Source organism: Dendrobates tinctorius, unplaced genomic scaffold (assembly GCF_039654945.1).
Source record: "Dendrobates tinctorius isolate UK_male_01 unplaced genomic scaffold, ASM3965494v1 ptg000211l, whole genome shotgun sequence".
Classification (NCBI taxonomy): domain Eukaryota; kingdom Metazoa; phylum Chordata; class Amphibia; order Anura; family Dendrobatidae; genus Dendrobates; species Dendrobates tinctorius.
In genome coordinates this window covers 22,706,450-22,727,500 of record NW_027361878.1, presented here as the reverse complement: position 1 = coordinate 22,727,500, position 21,051 = coordinate 22,706,450, and the positions used below count along the sequence as shown (strand labels likewise).

The 21,051-nt window shown below is 47.0% G+C and overlaps 1 protein-coding gene across 1 annotated transcript in view; it reads right to left on the bottom strand.

Moving 5' to 3' along the window:
* PLCB3 (phospholipase C beta 3) overlaps positions 1-20,794 on the bottom strand; it is a 106,329-nt gene extending 85,535 nt beyond the window's left edge. The window contains exon 1 of the mRNA XM_073554602.1: positions 20,595-20,794. Within this exon, the coding sequence (XP_073410703.1) occupies positions 20,595-20,693 (99 nt within the window). The 5' untranslated portion in view covers positions 20,694-20,794. The remainder of the gene's footprint in view (positions 1-20,594) is intronic.
* Positions 20,795-21,051: the final 257 nt, after the last annotated feature.

Here is a 21,051-nt window from a genome sequence, read left to right as displayed (position 1 = left end):
ACCAGTGGACACTGGAGAAGAAACGTGCTTTGTGCAGTGACGGATCACACTTCTCAATCTGGCTTCTGATGGAGGAGTCTGGGTTTGGTAAGTGTCAAGAGAACGTTACCCGCCTGACTACATTTTGCCAACAGTAAAAAGTTTAGTGGAAGAGGGATGTACTTAGCCACAATGGTCAGATCCCGACCCTATCATTGGTATTAATGCATTTAATGAGTATGTGCAAGGTCACCTGTGACACTGCCTGTTGTGACTGGCGGATCCTGTGTTACCAGCTGTGTATAGAAGTGTTAACTGCCATTGCATTCCTGCCTGTGATGATAATGAGACTGTTGCAAACTCTTTCTATAAAGGGCAAGAGGTACTGGTCTAAAAAATAAAGCCCCAGGGGTCAGTGTGAAAATTGTAACATTTAACACAAACCCTGATTTAAACAAGAAGTCACTTTCTGATAATAGAATCCCCCTAAGAAACTAGATAGAAGCATAGACAGCAGGGAGGAGGGGGATGCAGCTGCAGCTTCTCACTTCAGTGAAACATCACGAAAGGGAGAGAAGAGATGAGCAGCTTAGGAAGCTGCACAATACTACAACAGTACTGAAATACTACCGTGGGGATGGACACAATGCTGAACACTAATACTGCCGGCCTTTGAACCTTTTCTTTCTTGCACGTTACCACTTATTCTATGAAACTCGCAGTCTCCTGTAAAACATTCATTACTCAACGAGTCCATTAAAGCTCTTATAAAACTGGCAGGACAGGTCCTCAGGTTATAACACGCGCTGGCGGAAAAACAAAAACGGGGGCAGAAAAGAGCAGTTCAAGCCGCCATTATATAAGAAGTATTCGTGTATCTCTGTAGACCGAAGTTCACACATCCGTGAAGACAGGCCAGACTGGTCAGACCTACCCTGTCATTTTGGAAATATCTTATTGATATTTATGTGTGAATCATCAGTACAAAACGTAATCACCAAGGAGGCAGGACACACTTCTGAGCTCACTGAACGTCCTCCTCATACCGCACTCTGCTCCTTTTGCTCCAAGCCATATGTGTGGGAAACCAACAAAATGACGTTTCCCCCACACCTAGATGATACAAGGTATTCACAGCGGCACAGGACAAAGACACTATATACGTGGCTACAAATTGGGTGTTTTGATAATTCAGGGTGTATGCCAGTCGAGACATTTCCGTCTAGAATTTATGATGTTTGCATGGCGCCTTTAATGGAGGGCAGACATTTACTTTGGATTCCTGGCTCTAGCAACCTCAGCTTATCATCATATCCAATAGAAGTTGTTTATTGGAGCAGGTCGAGCAAATAATATTTATAGTTTTCAGCGTTACTTCCTTTAAGCCGTGGTTTCCCGATAAGCGGCAAGCACGCAGCCCTCCTATAACTCCCATGTGGCATATGAGAAGAGCAAGGGGGAAAAAGAAACACACGGGCAAGTATTTTCCCTTGACCATACTGATGGGTGCGAGGAAACTTGGGGCTTAGCGTTGTATCGGTGCATATATATGAAAAAAATGAATGTCCACTTCTTATTGACCAATGGCACACAAAAAAGTGCACTCTCTCTAGGCTTTTTGGCATCAAAATAAAGAAAAATTACTTACTGACAGTCACATCTGATCTTTCCTACTATATGGCTGATTTTTCCTAGAAAAAAGCGCTACCCCTGTCCATTGGTGAAGTCTGGTACTGCAGCTCAGTTCCCTTGCAGTGAATGAAGCACAACTGCATTACCAGACACGCAATCAAAAACACAAGTTGGTTTTTCCCAAAGGGAAAAAAAAAAGATTTTCTGATCCTGGACAATACCTTTAATTGAATTAGGCAGTAAACTCACATCTCTGTTAAGAATTTGTTTTTTTTTTTCTGTTCTTTTACTAGATTTGAAAAAATTAATGCAATTCTGGTACAGATATGAGAAAAGATGATTGCAACGGTACATGGTAGACCCTACTGATGTATAATGGGGTTTGTTGGGTTCCCATCGCGGTCCCTGTCATTTTACTGGAAAAATATCAATGAATACAAATTTCATGGAATCCACAAAGGAGGCTCCTATGAAAATTTTCAAAGCAGATGGAAACCTAACCTTATTGATTTTCCCTGGAAAATATTTTCCCTAGATTTTATCCATTAAAGGGAACCAGTCAGCATGTTTTTACATATGAAAGAAGTGGTATGGATCTGCAGGCGTTTGTCCCCCTATAAAAATGCTACTGTTTTTGTAGAAATTTGATGATCCAATCATGAGAAATCTAGCGTAGATATATATATATATATATTACACATATACATATACATACACATACACACACACACACACACACACACACACACACACATATACACACACATACATATATATACAAATACAGCTCTGAAAAAATTGAGAGACCACTTTCAAATGTTCAGTTTGTCTGATTTTTCTCTTCACAGGTATATTTTGAGTAAAATGTTCAATGTTCTTTTAGTCTATAAAGTTCTGACAACTTGTCTCCGTATGTCCAAGCAAAGAATTTTGTATTTTTTTCTGACAAAGAAAAATGGTCAAAATTAAAAAACAGAACAGTGCTTTCAGACCTCAAATAATGCAAAGAAAACAAGCTCATAATCATTTAGAAACAACAATACTAATGTTTTAACTCAGGAAGAGTTCTGAAGTCAATGCAGTGAGCGTCATGTTGCCTACATCCTTAAAATTTCTAAGATGGCAGTCCATTACAACAAGGTCAAGCAGCAGATATTGTGGACAACAAAGCTACAGACCGGCAGAGGGCGAAAACGGCTCTCCACTGACTGGGATGACTGTCATCTTATTCGAATGTCACTCAGCAACCGCATACAATCTAAATTCCCTATCAGTATGTCTTTGGAATGTGTGAGGAAACCGGAGTACCCGGAGGAAACCCACGCAAACACGGGGAGAACATACAAACAGGTTGCAGATGTTGTCCTTGGTGGGATTTGAACCCAGGACTCCAGCGCTGCAAGGGTGCAGTGCCATCCAGCTTGTCAAGTGATCTACAAAAGGAATAGCAAATGGCAGCTGGGGTGAAGTGCACAGCAAGAACAGTTCGTAACAGGCTCCTAGAGGCAGGGCTCAAGTCATGTAAAGGTAGAAAAAAGCCTTTCAGCAATCAAGAATCAAAGGAGAGCCAGGCTGAAGTTTGCCAAAGACCATAAGGATTGGCCCATACAGGACTGGAGTAAGGTAATCTTCTCTGATGAGTCTAATTTTCAGCTTTGCCCAAGACCTGGTCGTCTAATGGTTAGACAGAGACCTGGAGAGGCGTACAAGCCAGAGTGTCTTGCACCCACTGTGAAACTTGGTGGAGGATCGGAGATGATCTGGGGATGCTTCAGCAAGGCTGGAATTGGGCAGGTTAATCTTTGTGAAGGACATATGAATCAAACCGCATACAAGGTTACCCTGGAAAAACAGTTGATTTCTTCTGCTCTGGCAATGTTCCCCAACTCTGAGGACTGTTTTTCCAGCGGGACAATGCGCCATGCCAAATAGCTAGGTCAATCAATGTGTGGAGGAAGGATCACCACATCAAATCCCTGTCGTGGCCAGCCCAATCTCCAGACCTGAACCCCATCGAAAACCTCTGGAATGTAATCAATAGGAAGATGGATAGTCACAGGCCATCAAACAAAGAAGAACTGCTTAAATGTGTGTACCAGGAGTGGCATAAGGTCACCCAGAAGCAGTGTGAGAGGCTGGTGGAAAGCAGCCAAGACGCAGGAAAGCTGTGATTAAAGATCATGGTTATTCCACAAATTATTGATTTCTGAACTCTTCCCGAGTTAAAACATTAGTATTGTTGTTACTAAATGATGATGAACTTGTTTTCTTAGCATTATTTGAGGTCTGCAAGCACTGCATTTTTTTGTTATATTGACCATTTCTCATTTCCTGAAAATAAATACAATATTTAGTGCTTGGAAATTCGGAGACATGTTGTCAGTAGTTTATAGACTAAAAGAGCGATTTACATTTTACTCAAAAATATAAAGAGAAAAATCAGACAAACTGAAAATTTTGCAGTGGTCTCTTAATTTAAGCCAGAGCTGTGCATAATATTATACACACACACACATATATATATATATATATATATATATATATATATATATACACACACACATACATATACATACATACATACACACACACACAGTATATCGGGCTGGAAGTGCAATGGAGGTGTGTCCAAGCACTTGGAAGAAGCAGACAGGTCACTTCCAGTCTGTCTTATTTGCATGTGATTCTAGATTTGTCAAGACAGATAGCAAAAAAAAAAGGATAATTTTTTTATAGGTACACAAACTCATTCAAAGCTACCCCACTACTTTCATATGTAAAAGGGTACCGACGGATTCCAATTACAAAAAAAGTGTTAATTTATTTGTATTGATTAGCAAAATGTGATTGATTTTGTAGGAAACTGGGATTTCAAGGTGTGCTGTTCTAGCTCTTTTGAAGAAGCATCAAGAATTGGCAACAATGAGAACCGTAGATGCTTTGGTCAGCAAAGGAAACGGTGCAACAGATGAAGGACAGAAGATGTCCAGCAGTGGCATCAGCTCAGAACTGCCAGTAACCAATGGGAGCCAGCTAAATCCATTTACTCTTCAGAGATGTCTTACCAGAAGTGGTCTTCATGGAAGAATAGCAGCAAAAAACAAAAAAAAAAAAGCAAAAAACGATACCTTCCACATAGAAACTAAGCCAAGCGACTTAGCTATGCACAAAAACGTAGGAACTGAAGTGCAGAAAAATGGGCTGGAGATCATTTGGTGGAAGCTCCTTGATAGGGTGTGGATGTATTTCAGTAAACGAAGTTCATAGTTTGGTCAGGATTAATGGTGTCCTCATTTCTGAGAAATACAGACAGACATGTATCCATCATGTAATAATGTCAGGGAAGAATCTGATCGGCTATAAATTTGTTTTGCAACAGGACAACGACCTCAAACATACAGCCAATGTTATTAAAGGGGTGATCTGAAACAAAAGTGTATTTTACTCCTAAATCTCTATTTAATTTCATAATCTAATCTTTGTGTTATGTACTTTAATTAATGATTCCCTATTCTTCCCTAACAACTTTAACTGCTTTGTTTATGTTTATCTTTCGCTGCGTGATGACGTTTTGCTTGAGAATCTCAGAACATGATGAGATAGCCAAAAGAGCCATCATCAGGGGAGCATAGCCAGCGGTCACTGCCACAGCCTATGCCACCTCCTTGAAACAAAGTGTCACTTGCGGGGGCAGCGCTGGTCTCTGCCTGTTTGTTCTCTCCTTACAATGTGCACTGACAGTGCACTCGCTTGCTGGCTCGTCACTTCTCATCAGAGGCGTGAGGAAGCGCACTGTCACTGTACACAGTGAGTGACAAGATCCTGCTGAGTATCTGTTGGAATGGACAACAGATGATCTCAGCCTCCGCCCCTTGATGACAACTTGTTTGAGTACCCATTATGCAGTGGGAGTCTCAAATGAAGCGTCAAATAGGAAATAGAAAAAAAAATAAATTAAAATAAAGGAGTTACAGTAAGAAGGGAATGGTAGGGACTTTTTAATTTAAGTGTATCAGAAAAATAAAGATTAGATTATAACAATAAATAGAGATTTAGGATTAAAATAAATGCTAGACCACCAATATAAGAACTTTTGAGTGTTTAGAAGAACAAGGCTTGGAAGTGATGATATGGCCCCCTCCACAGAGCCCTAATGTAATCCCAGACTGGAGGATGACGACGACATGAAGAGACAGAAGGATTTATAATAGCCTCATACAGAGAAGATCTGTAGTCAGCTCTCCAAGATGTTTGGAACAACCTTCAAAAACTGTGTGCAAGTGCGAGAGTACCTAGAGGAAGTGATGTTGTTTTGAGGCCAAAATATTGATGGGATTTAGATTTCATTTTTATTCAATCACTTTGCATTTTATTAATGATAAAATAAAACTATAAAACCTTTTTACTTTTTAAAGCATTCACACGTTGCGTTTTTCCTGTAGTTTTTTTCTAATGCAAATTTTAAGCTTTTTTTTTTTTAATTTATACACAAACTTTTTTTATATACCGTACATCAAAACTGTAACATGGAGACGTGGAAAAGTGGAACTGCGACATGACTGGATTTGTTTTAAGACGCTTCAAGCTTCCACTTGTCCCGATACAGATGACTGCCTACACATGACTTTCTACTAGAATCCGTGAGTAACATGCGCGATCGTGTACGACGAGGGACAGATCACCAGATCTCTTTCTGCAGTACAGTGGGCGATCCATCACGCTGCTGCGCATCTATAATTATATGCTGGGTCCGCTTTGCTTTTCTAGGTAGGAAACTGAATAATTCAGCAGCTCACTTTTATGTTCCCTGAGAAGACAATGAATTGGTTTGTTGCAAATCTAACTTGGATTTTGTGGCAAAATTGCCGCAAATTGGAAGCAAAATACACAAAAGATGCAAGCGGGTTTTGCTTCTATACATTGCAAGGGCGAAGTCAGCAATGAATTGTGCTAGTTTGAAAACCCACAACTTATTTGCTATAAATATTTACAATATATATGAGTATATTGATAAATCTCATCTACCGGGTGGGCCATTTATATGGATACACCTGGGTGGGCCATTTATATGGATACACCTGGGTGGGCCATTTATGTGGATACACCTGGGTGGGCCAGTTATATGGATACACCTGGGTGGGCCATTTATGTGGATACACCTGGGTGGGCCAGTTATATGGATACACCTGGGTGGGCCAGTTATATGGATACACTTGGGTGGGCCAGTTATATGGATACACCTGGGTGGGCCATTTATGTGGATACACCTGGATGGGCCATTTATGTAGATACACCTGGGTGGGCCATTTATGTGGATACACCGGGATGGGCCATTTATATGGATACACCTGGGTGGGCCATTTATATGGATACACCTGGGTGGGCCAGTTATATGGATACACCTGGGTGGGCCATTTATATGGATACACCGGGATGGGCCATTTATATGGATACACCGGGATGGGCCAGTTATATGGATACACCTGGGTGGGCCATTTATATGGATACACCTGGGTGGGCCAGTTATATGGATACACCTGGGTGGGCCAGTTATATGGATACACCTGGGTGGGCCATTTATGTGGATACACCTGGATGGGCCATTTATGTAGATACACCTGGGTGGGCCATTTATGTGGATACACCGGGATGGGCCATTTATATGGATACACCTGGGTGGGCCATTTATATGGATACACCTGGGTGGGCCAGTTATATGGATACACCTGGGTGGGCCATTTATATGGATACACCGGGATGGGCCATTTATATGGATACACCGGGATGGGCCATTTATATGGATACACCGGGATGGGCCATTTATATGGATACACCTGGGTGGGCCAGTTATATGGATACACCTGGGTGGGCCATTTATATGGATACACCTGGGTGGGCCATTTATATGGATACACCTGGGTGAGCCATTTATATGGATACACCGGGATGGGCCATTTATATGGATACACCTGGGTGGGCCATTTATGTGGATACACCGGGATGGGCCATTTATGTGGATACACCTGGGTGGGCCATTTATATGGATACACCTGGGTGGGCCAGTTATATGGATACACCTGGGTGGGCCATTTATATGGATACACCGGGATGGGCCATTTATATGGATACACCGGGATGGGCCATTTATATGGATACACCGGGATGGGCCATTTATATGGATACACCGGGATGGGCCATTTATATGGATACACCGGGATGGGCCATTTATATGGATACACCTGGGTGGGCCATTTATATGGATACACCTGGGTGGGCCAGTTATATGGATACACCTGGGTGGGCCATTTATATGGATACACCTGGGTGGGCCAGTTATATGGATACACCTGGGTGAGCCATTTATATGGATACACCGGGATGGGCCATTTATATGGATACACCTGGGTGGGCCATTTATGTGGATACACCTGGGTGGGCCAGTTATATGGATACACCTGGGTGGGCCATTTATATGGATACACCTGGGTGGGCCATTTATATGGACACACCGGGATGGGCAATTTATATGGATACACCTGGGTGGGCCATTTATGTGGATACACCTGGGTGGGCCAGTTATATGGATACACCTGGGTGGGCCATTTATATGGATACACCTGGATGGGCCAGTTATACGGATACACCTGGGTGGGCCATTTATATGGATACACCGGGATGGGCCATTTATATGGATACACCTGGGTGGGCCATTTATGTGGATACACCTGGGTGGGCCATTTATGTGGATACACCTGGGTGGGCCAGTTATATGGATACACCTGGGTGGGCCAGTTATATGGATACACCTGGGTGGGCCAGTTATATGGATACACCTGGGTGGGCCAGTTATATGGATACACCTGGGTGGGCCAGTTATATGGATACACCTGGGTGGGCCATTTATGTGGATACACCTGGATGGGCCATTTATGTAGATACACCTGGGTGGGCCATTTATGTGGATACACCGGGATGGGCCATTTATATGGATACACCTGGGTGGGCCATTTATATGGATACACCTGGGTGGGCCAGTTATATGGATACACCTGGGTGGGCCAGTTATATGGATACACCTGGGTGGGCCATTTATATGGATACACCGGGATGGGCCAGTTATATGGATACACCTGGGTGGGCCATTTATATGGATACACCGGGATGGGCCATTTATATGGATACACCTGGGTGGGCCATTTATATGGCTACACCTGGGTGGGCAAGTTATATGGATACACCTGGGTGAGCCATTTATATGGATACACCGGGATGGGCCATTTATATGGATACACCTGGGTGGGCCATTTATGTGGATACACCTGGGTGGGCCAGTTATATGGATACACCTGGGTGGGCCATTTATATGGATACACCTGGGTGGGCCATTTATATGGATACACCGGGATGGGCCATTTATATGGATACACCTGGGTGGGCCATTTATGTGGATACACCTGGGTGGGCCAGTTATATGGATACACCTGGGTGGGCCATTTATATGGATATACCGGGATGGGCCATTTATATGGATACACCTGGATGGGCCATTTATATGGATATACCGGGATGGGCCATTTATATGGATACACCTGGATGGGCCATTTATATGGATACACCTGGATGGGCCATTTATATGGATACACCTGGATGGGCCATTTATGTGGATACACCTGGGTGGGCCATTTATATGGATACACCTGGATGGGCCATTTATGTGGATACACCTGGGTGGGCCATTTATATGGATACACCTGGGTGGGCCATTTATGTGGATACACCTGGGTGGGCCATTTATGTGGATACACCTGGGTGGGCCATTTATGTGGATACACCTGGGTGGGCCATTTATATGGATACACCTGGGTGGGCCATTTATGTGGATACACCTGGGTGGACCATTTATGTGGATACACCTGGATGGGCCATTTATGTGGATACACCTGGGTGGACCATTTATGTGGATACACCTGGATGGGCCATTTATGTGGATACACCTGGGTGGGCCATTTATGTGGATTCACCTGGGTGGGCCATTTATGTGGATACACCTGGATGGGCCATTTATGTGGATACACCTGGGTGGACCATTTATGTGGATACACCTGGATGGGCCATTTATGTGGATACACTGGATGGGCCATGTATGTGGATACACCTGGGTGGGCCATTTATGTGGATACACCTGGGTGGGCCATTTATGTGGATACACCTGGATGGGCCATGTATGTGGATACACCTGGATGGGCCATTTATATGGATACACCTGGATGGGCCATTTATGTGGATACACCTGGATGGGCCATTTATGTGGATACACCTGGATGGGCCATTTATGTGGATACACCTGGATGGGCCATTTATATGGATATACCGGGATGGGCCATTTATATGGATACACCTGGATGGGCCATTTATATGGATACACCTGGATGGGCCATTTATGTGGATACACCTGGGTGGGCCATTTATATGGATACACCTGGATGGGCCATTTATGTGGATACACCTGGGTGGGCCATTTATATGGATACACCTGGGTGGGCCATTTATGTGGATACACCTGGGTGGGCCATTTATGTGGATACACCTGGGTGGGCCATTTATGTGGATACACCTGGGTGGGCCATTTATATGGATACACCTGGGTGGGCCATTTATGTGGATACACCTGGGTGGGCCATTTATATGGATACACCTGGGTGGGCCATTTATGTGGATACACCTGGGTGGGCCATTTATGTGGATACACCTGGGTGGGCCATTTATGTGGATACACCTGGGTGGGCCATTTATGTGGATACACCTGCATGGGCCATTTATATGGATACACCTGGGTGGGCCATTTATGTGGATACACCTGGGTGGGCCATTTATGTGGATACACCTGGATGGGCCATTTATGTGGATACACCTGCATGGGCCATTTATATGGATACACCGGGATTGGCCATTTATATGGATACACCGGGATGGGCCATTTATAAAGATGCATTCCAAAAATGGCCGCCATGGTCACCACCAATCTTGAAAAGTTCCCCCCTCCAATATACTAATGTACCACGAACAGGAAGTTGATATCATTAACCACTCCCATTTTATTTAGGTTTATCCATATAAATGGCCCACCCTGTACATTGCTGCTACTGTATCATACTGCAGATTTGCCACTTTTTTATGCAAGCAAAACCTGGAAGAAGAAAAAAATAACAGGAAAAAAAAATAACAGGAAAGAAACAAAACAAAAATGTGGGTATGAGATTTCTAAAATCTCATCACTTTTGCGGTTACTATAAAACGCAACTTTTAATTTGCATAAAAAAGCAGCAAAATGCAACATTTGAACATAACCTTAAATAGATTTTCCCAATAATTTCCATTTTTTTTTTACAATTTTTAATTTTTTTTTTGTTAAGTTGATAAAGAAGAAACATATGAAAAAAAAATACATCAACATTGACAGACGAATCATTTTGAAGCAGAAAAAAAAACTGCCCCTAAAATCTGAAAAAAAAATAAATAAAAATAACACCTGCGACATGGGTTGAATAGGAAGCGTATTCAAAAAGAATTTGAAAGAGGTTTTTTTTTTTTTGAGAAGAGCCATTTAAAAGTTCAATTAGAAGCTGTGTGTGAACAGACTCTTATGGGTCTAGTCACACTGGGAGAAAGAACCTGACGGAAACGCACGTAAAGTTGTAGAATTCAACTGCTCTGACGACTGCTGGATAGATCTTGTAAGCGCTGCACTCATTGCCTTAAAGATCGGCCACCGCTGATGGGAGTGCAGAGGTGGTCGGGAGCCAAAGGAAATGAGAAGTAAACAACAGAATCACAAATTTCTTGAGAACAGAAACGATTTTTAGTAAGAGGTAAATTGTAAACTTGCTCGTTTTTACTAAAAAGTTTTTGCAATTTTATCCATTTAAGACGTTGAGTCCATCCCTTTAAAACATTTTGGATGGGGCGTATATGGATATGAGGCTGTGAAGATGGGGTCAGGAGAACCGTGGTTAGTCCGTGCTTGGATCGTGACGCAAGGATGTGTGAAGGCAGGATTAGTGATTTTTGTCCTACTGCAGACAGGAGCAGAGGGGAGAGGCTTCTGCTGCAGCCAGTTGTACCACAGCCACACATAAGACATGAGAAGGACTGACCGCTGGAAGCTCCACTGATCTCAAGAACATGGCTGTTTCTTTAGCTCCCATTCCCGTTAACTTTGTACTGTGATAACAGAACCAGGGTGGATACGGAGGGTTGGGGCTTAGCGAGGGGGGCTGGTCAAGAAGCCTGTAGTCAAAATATACCATTGGGGATGCACTCCTTTTGCACATTGTTTCTGTACAGGTTTATTAAAGTGAATCTGTCACCAGGTCAAAGGTGCTCAGTTTTTGCTCTTATTGTAATCCCACTGTTCCCCTGAGTACTCCAGTCTTTCCTTTTCATTTTTTAAATCCTCCTTTTGGCTCCAGTGATCAGGGTCTTTTTATTTAGTACAAATTTTTATGGTCTGTACTAAGGGGGTGTGGCTCACAAGGTCAAAAAAATAAACCTAGTATAAGGTGCTGCATAGCCCTAAATTAAGGCCTAACTGATACCTTCCTATCCGTGGAGGTTGGCACCCTAATAGTACGATATTGGCGCCCCCACTCAACGAGGACTATCCCTCACTTCCCTAGTGATCCCTAGTATCACAGAGAGGAAAACAATATCAAGATAGAAAAGTAATGAAAAAATCAGAATGCCCTAGGACTTATGCAGACCAAACAGATAATACAACAATAAAAAATAAACAACCCACATCATGATATCATGTGACCCTAAAGAAATAGCAGCTATTCTCACTTGGAGAGATAAATATCAAATATAATCAGCAATAAATGAAGAGGTCACTTATCATATCTCATGGGGGACCCTCAACGCGTTTCCCCGCCGTAGCGGTTCATCAGGAGGAATAGTCCATTGTTGCTGCTTCATGCGGCATGAAGCAGCAACAATATTTTTGATGGACTATTCCTCCTGATGAACCGCTACGGCGGGGAAACGCGTTGAGGGTCCCCCATGAGATATGATAAGTGACCTCTTCATTTATTGCTGATTATATTTGATATTTATCTCTCCAAGTGAGAATAGCTGCTATTTCTTTAGGGTCACATGATATCATGATGTGGGTTGTTTATTTTTTATTGTTGTATTATCTGTTTGGTCTGCATAAGTCCTAGGGCATTCTGATTTTTTCATTACTTTTCTATCTTGATATTGTTTTCCTCTCTGTGATACTAGGGATCACTAGGGAAGTGAGGGATAGTCCTCGTTGAGTGGGGGCGCCAATATCGTACTATTAGGGTGCCAACCTCCACGGATAGGAAGGTATCAGTTAGGCCTTAATTTAGGGCTATGCAGCACCTTATACTAGGTTTATTTTTTTGACATTTTTTCCAACGTCACTGGGAAGGTGTTTTTATGATCAATAATAAAATTGTGTTTTAAGGGGATTTTCATGTACACTCAGTTTTTCCAATCTCCATTTATTTATTTTTTCTAGCTTAGGTGTGGCTCACAAGGTAGTTATGCCTAGCAGCCTAAAGACACGCCCCCGAGGATCCTATGAGCCACACCCACTCATAAATACAAAAAAAGGACCATATCTATGGAACCAGAAGGCGGATTGTATAAAAAAAATAACTGGAAAACTCAGGGGAGCAGATGGCATAAAATAAGCACAAAAGGACGCAGTGATTTCTTCAAGGCACCGCACGCCCCGCAGCCTGGAAGAAATCATTAGCATAAAGACACAATATAGCATTTCTCCACAACAAGACCATTAATATGAGGCAGACAGGTATGGCTACCGTAACATTTCTATTACCTGTATGCCCATATTAATAGGTCATATATGTACTGGAGGATGACAGATTCCCTTTAATATGCAAAAGACTATAGGAAAACTTATCCTTAGGGCAATTTTATGAGCAAATTGCATCAAAATTTGTAGTTTTTTGTGGTTTATTATTGCAATTTCTAATGAAATTTTTATCAACTTCTGATGCAATTTTTATTGCATTTTCTGCTTTTAGGCCATGTTCACATTAGGCGGTTTTTTAATGTAAATTTTCAGCTGTGTTTCACAGTACCAGCAAAGTCTACGCGATTTCAGAAATCTCATGCACACACATCAGGATTTTGTCCTTTGCACAATGGAGCATGTCACTTCTTTCAGTGTTTTCTACCCAATAAAAGCTGCTGAAAAAACTCTGTAAAACACGCAGGCATCAGGTTTTGCAGCGTTTTTGGTGCCCAAACCTGATAAAGAATCAGACTCTAATTTTTTTTTTTTGCACAAAGCTTTATCAGCATGCACAAGAGACAAATGTAGCGTGACAAAAACGCAGCAAAATCGCAAGAAGAAACAAGAAAAACCTGTTTTTTTGGAGACAACTTTCTTACTGCCAAGAGAGCAGAAAAAAAAAACCCGCTGAAAAAAAATGCCTAGTGTGAACATAGCCTTATCGCAGTTTCTGATGCAGTTTCTTGCCTTGGTAATGTGTCAAATCCACGCCTAAATACTCTGTGCGAACGTATCGGGAGGTGTAGATTCAGAATTGGAGGCTTATAACCTGCTGCGAACGTCAGAAACGAGACCCAAGTCTATGAAGATCTGCACCATGAACGTATTGTGGAGGACTACTACTCTACCGTCCGGCCTCACGGGTCTCCAGAGGGACAGTCCATGCTCCGATACATCAGACGGGAAACAAAGTGACACAAGTCGGGATCATTACTGAATACTAATCACATCCGACCAATCGCTGGAGCTCCAGATTGCAGAATCCAGCCCGGGGCGTAATTCACACAGGCAAAAGCGCAGCCGTCAGCAAAAGAAGAAGGAAGATACAAAAGGCGGATTATATGCGAGTGCAGCTTGTTACACCACGGCACAAAGCAGCGGCCTGTACCCTGCCCCGAAACTACAACTCCCAGCGTGGAGTCACAGGAACCAGATGGCTGGTAATTAGTCGCTATGGGCCCTATAGCTGGTCCTCGCATAGGACGGAGCCCGCGGCCTCCGCTATGTAACATCAGCAGCATTTCCTGGTCTGCACCCAGATCGGCTGAGAACTAGTCAGGACCCTCAGATCCAACTCACTGACGTCCGCTTGGCTCTACTTCTCCGCAGCACAGTTCTTGGCTTTCATAGAAAAGGTTACATGCTTCTGTAACGTTCAAACTTCCCAATCTATAGAGAAGCAAACGTGCGCAAATCCCCGGATCCAGGTAGCGAATGCACACAGGATTGCACCCAGATCTCACATACGACCGCACGCACCGCTCACAGGATGGTACCCAGATCTCACATACGACCACACGCACCGCTCACAGGATGGTACCCAGATCTCACATACGACCGCACGCACCGCTCACAGGATGGTACCCAGATCTCACATACGACCGCACACACCGCTCACAGGATGGTACCCAGATCTCACATACGACCGCACGCACCGCTCACAGGATGGTACCCAGATCTCACATACAACCGCACACACCGCTCACATCATCATACACAGATCTCACATACGACCGCACGCACCACTCTCAGGATGGTACCCAGATCTCACATACGACCACACGCACCGCTCACAGGATGGTACCCAGATCTCACATACAACCGCACGCACCGCTCACAGGATGGTACCCAGATCTCACATACGACCGCACGCACCGCTCACAGGATGGTACCCAGATCTCACATACGACCGCACGCACCGCTCACAGGATGGTACCCAGATCTCACATACGACCGCACGCACCGCTCACAGGATGGTACCCAGATCTCACATACGACCGCACGCACCGCTCACAGGATGGTACCCAGATCTCACATACGACCGCACGCACCGCTCACAGGATGGTACCCAGATCTCACATACGACCGCACCCACCGCTCACAGGATGGTACCCAGATCTCACATACGACCGCACGCACCGCTCACAGGATGGTACCCAGATCTCACATACAACCGCACGCACCGCTCACAGGATCATACACAGATCTCACATACGACCGCACGCACCGCTCACAGGATGGTACCCAGATCTCACATACGACCGCACGCACCGCTCACAGGATGGTACCCAGATCTCACATACAACCGCACGCACCGCTCACAGGATGGTACCCAGATCTCACATACGACCGCACGCACCGCTCACAGGATGGTACCCAGATCTCACATACGACCGCACGCACCGCTCACACGATCATACACAGATCTCACATACGACCGCACGCACCGCTCACAGGATCGTACCCAGATCTCACATACGACCGCACGCACCGCTCACAGGATCGTACCCAGATCTCACATACGACCGCACGCACCGCTCACAGGATCGTACCCAGATCTCACATACGACCGCACGCACCGCTCACAGGATTGTATCCAGATCTCACATACGACCGCACGCACCGCTCACAGGATGGTACCCAGATCTCACATACGACCGCACGCGCCGCTCACAGGATCGTACCCAGATCTCACATACGACCGCACGCTCCGCTCACAGGATCGTACCCAGATCTCACATACGACCGCACGCACCACTCTCAGGATGGTACCCAGATCTCACATACGACCGCACGCACCGCTCACAGGATTGTATCTAGATCTCACATACGACCGCACGCGCCGCTCACAGGATCGTACACAGATCTCACATACGACCGCACGCACCGCTCACAGGATGGTACCCAGATCTCACATACGACCGCACGCACCGCTCACAGGATTGTATCCAGATCTCACATACGACCGCACGCGCCGCTCACAGGATCGTACACAGATCTCACATACGACCGCACGCACCGCTCTCAGGATGGTACCCAGATCTCACATACGACCGCACGCACCGCTCACAGGATTGTATCCAGATCTCACATACGACCGCACGCACCGCTCACGCGATCATACACAGATCTCACATACGACCGCACGCACCGCTCACAGGATTGTACCCAGATCTCACATACGAGCTCACGCGATCATACACAGATCTCACATACGACCGCACGCACCGCTCACAGGATCGTACACAGATCTCACATACGACCGCACGCACCGCTCTCAGGATGGTACCCAGATCTCACATACGACCGCACGCACTGCTCACAGGATGGTACCCAGATCTCACATACGACCGCACACACCGCTCACAGGATGGTACCCAGATCTCACATACGACCGCACGCACCGCTCACAGGATGGTACCCAGATCTCACATACAACCGCACGCACCGCTCACAGGATCATACACAGATCTCACATACGACCGCACGCACCGCTCACAGGATGGTACCCAGATCTCACATACGACCGCACGCACCGCTCACAGGATGGTACCCAGATCTCACAACCGCACGCACCGCTCACAGGATGGTACCCAGATCTCACATACGACCGCACGCACCGCTCACACGATCATACACAGATCTCACATACGACCGCACGCACCGCTCACAGGATCGTACCCAGATCTCACATACGACTGCACGCACCGCTCACAGGATCGTACCCAGATCTCACATACGACCGCACGCACCGCTCACAGGATCGTACCCAGATCTCACATACGACCGCACGCACCGCTCACAGGATTGTATCCAGATCTCACATACGACCGCACGCACCGCTCACAGGATGGTACCCAGATCTCACATACGACCGCACGCGCCGCTCACAGGATCGTACCCAGATCTCACATACGACCGCACGCTCCGCTCACAGGATCGTACCCAGATCTCACATACGACCGCACGCACCACTCTCAGGATGGTACCCAGATCTCACATACGACCGCACGCACCACTCTCAGGATGGTACCCAGATCTCACATACGACCGCACGCACCGCTCACAGGATTGTATCTAGATCTCACATACGACCGCACGCGCCGCTCACAGGATCGTACACAGATCTCACATACGACCGCACGCACCGCTCACAGGATGGTACCCAGATCTCACATACGACCGCACGCACCGCTCACAGGATTGTATCCAGATCTCACATACGACCGCACGCGCCGCTCACAGGATCGTACACAGATCTCACATACGACCGCACGCACCGCTCTCAGGATGGTACCCAGATCTCACATACGACCGCACGCACCGCTCACAGGATTGTATCCAGATCTCACATACGACCGCACGCACCGCTCACGCGATCATACACAGATCTCACATACGACCGCACGCACCGCTCACAGGATTGTACCCAGATCTCACATACGAGCTCACGCGATCATACACAGATCTCACATACGACCGCACGCACCGCTCACAGGATCGTACACAGATCTCACATACGACCGCACGCACCGCTCTCAGGATGGTACCCAGATCTCACATACGACCGCACGCACCGCTCTCAGGATGGTACCCAGATCTCACATACGACCGCACGCACCGCTCACAGGATCGTACCCAGATCTCACATACGACCGCACGCACCGCTCACAGGATCATACACAGATCTCACATACGACCGCACGCACCGCTCACAGGATCATACACAGATCTCACATAAGACCACACGCACCGCTCACAGGATCATACACAGATCTCACATAAGACCGCACGCACCGCTCACAGGATCGTACATAGATCTCACATACGACCGCACGCACCGCTCACAGGATCGTACACAGATCTCACATACGACCGCACGCACCGCTCACAGGATCGTACACAGATCTCACATACGACCGCACGCACCGCTCACAGGATCGTACACAGATCTCACATACGACCGCACGCACCGCTCACAGGATCATACACAGATCTCACATACGACCGCACGCACCGCTCACAGGATCATACACAGATCTCACATACGACCGCACGCACCGCTCACAGGATCGTACACAGATCTCACATACGACCGCACGCACCGCTCTCAGGATCGTACACAGATCTCACATACGACCGCACGCACCGCTCACAGGATCGTACACAGATCTCACATACGACCGCACGCACCGCTCACAGATCTCACATACGACCGCACGCACCGCTCACAGGATCGTACACAGATCTCACATACGACCGCACGCACCGCTCACAGATCTCACATACGACCGCACGCACCGCTCACAGGATCGTACACAGATCTCACATACGACCGCACGCACCGCTCACAGGATCGTACACAGATCTCACATACGACCGCACGCACCGCTCACAGGATCGTACACAGATCTCACATACGACCGCACGCACCGCTCACAGGATCGTACACAGATCTCACATACGACCGCACGCACCGCTCACAGGATCATACACAGATCTCACATACGACCGCACGCACCGCTCACAGGATCATACACAGATCTCACATACGACCGCACGCACCGCTCACAGGATCATACACAGATCTCACATACGACCGCACGCACCGCTCACAGGATCATACACAGATCTCACATACGACCGCACGCACCGCTCACAGGATCATACACAGATCTCACATACGACCGCACGCACCGCTCACAGGATCATACACAGATCTCACATACGACCGCACGCACCGCTCACAGGATCGTACACAGATCTCACATACGACCGCACGCACCGCTCACATGATCGTACACAGATCTCACATACGACCGCACGCACCGCTCACAGGATCATACACAGATCTCACATACGACCGCACGCACCGCTCTCAGGATCATACACAGATCTCACATACGACCGCACGCACCGCTCACAGGATCGTACACAGATCTCACATACGACCGCACGCACCGCTCTCAGGATCATACACAGATCTCACATACGACCGCACGCACCGCTCACAGGATCGTACACAGATCTCACATACGACCGCACGCACCGCTCACAGGATCGTACACAGATCTCACATACGACTGCACGCACCGCTCACAGGATCGTACCCAGATCTCACATACGACCGCACACACCGCTCACAGGATCGTACACAGATCTCACATACGACCGCACGCACCGCTCACAGGATCGTACACAGATCTCACATACGACCGCACGCACCGCTCACAGGATCATACACAGATCTCACATACGACCGCACACACCGCTCACAGGATCGTACACAGATCTCACATACGACCGCACGCACCGCTCTCAGGATCATACACAGATCTCACATACGACCGCACGCACCGCTCACAGGATCATACACAGATCTCACATACGACCGCACACACCGCTCACAGGATCGTACACAGATCTCACATACGACCGCACGCACCGCTCTCAGGATCATACACAGATCTCACATACGACTGCACGCACCGCTCACAGGATGGTACACAGATCTCACATACGACCGCACGCACCGCTCACAGGATCGTACCCAGATCTCACATACGACTGCACGCACCGCTCACAGGATGGTACACAGATCTCACATACGACCGCACGCACCGCTCACAGGATCGTACACAGATCTCACATACGACTGCACGCACCGCTCACAGGATCATACACAGATCTCACATACGACTGCACGCACCGCGCACAGGATCGTACCCAGATCTCACATACGACCGCACGCACCGCTCACAGGATCGTTCACAGATCTCACGCGCCGCTCTCTGGATCACATGCATGCTCTGCATTTATTGATCTATGGAGATATATAATTATGTAACTGTGGTCCTGTCATCTATACAGCGCACATGGCCAACCCCGAGCTCCTCCATGGACTGTAGTCCTCATCCTGCGGCTGTCATGGCACGCTGGGAGTTGTAGTACCACACTAGATGACAAGCAGCAGGCCCCTAGTAAGAACACTACATCATAAGGAAAACTTTCTGGAAAGCAGAACAACAAGTGCCAGCATGCCACAGGTCTGCCCGGAGCGTGCAGCGCCCCCTGTGTGACGGCCGGGACCTGCCCCCCTCACTATTAACCCCTGCCACCCCGGCCGGGCCCCGCTCACCTCATCCCACTTGATGAACTTGCTGCCCCGCTGCAGGGTCTCCGGCACCCGGACTGGCTCCAGCTGGAGGGCATGGACCCCGGGCCGGGCCCCCGCCATGGCTGCAGGGGAGGACGGAGGAAAAGTACGAGGAGACAGCGGCCAGAGAAGAGCAGAGACTGAGGGAGGGAGCGGGAGGGGAGGAGAGGAAGGAGGAGGGAGAGAGGAGCGGGGAGGAGACAGGAGAAGAAGAGCGGCGGCAGACAAGGGGTTAACTGTGGCGAACACGCGTGGGGGCCCCCACACTAGTATACTAGCGGCGCTAGGGGGGAAACACCATCATTCATGGGGGCGGGGCACTGTGCCTGGCACTATTCATGGGGGCACTGTGCCTGGCACTATTCATGGGGGCACTGTGCCTGGCACTATTCATGGGGGCACTGAGCCTGGCACTATTCATGGGGGCACTGTGTCTGGC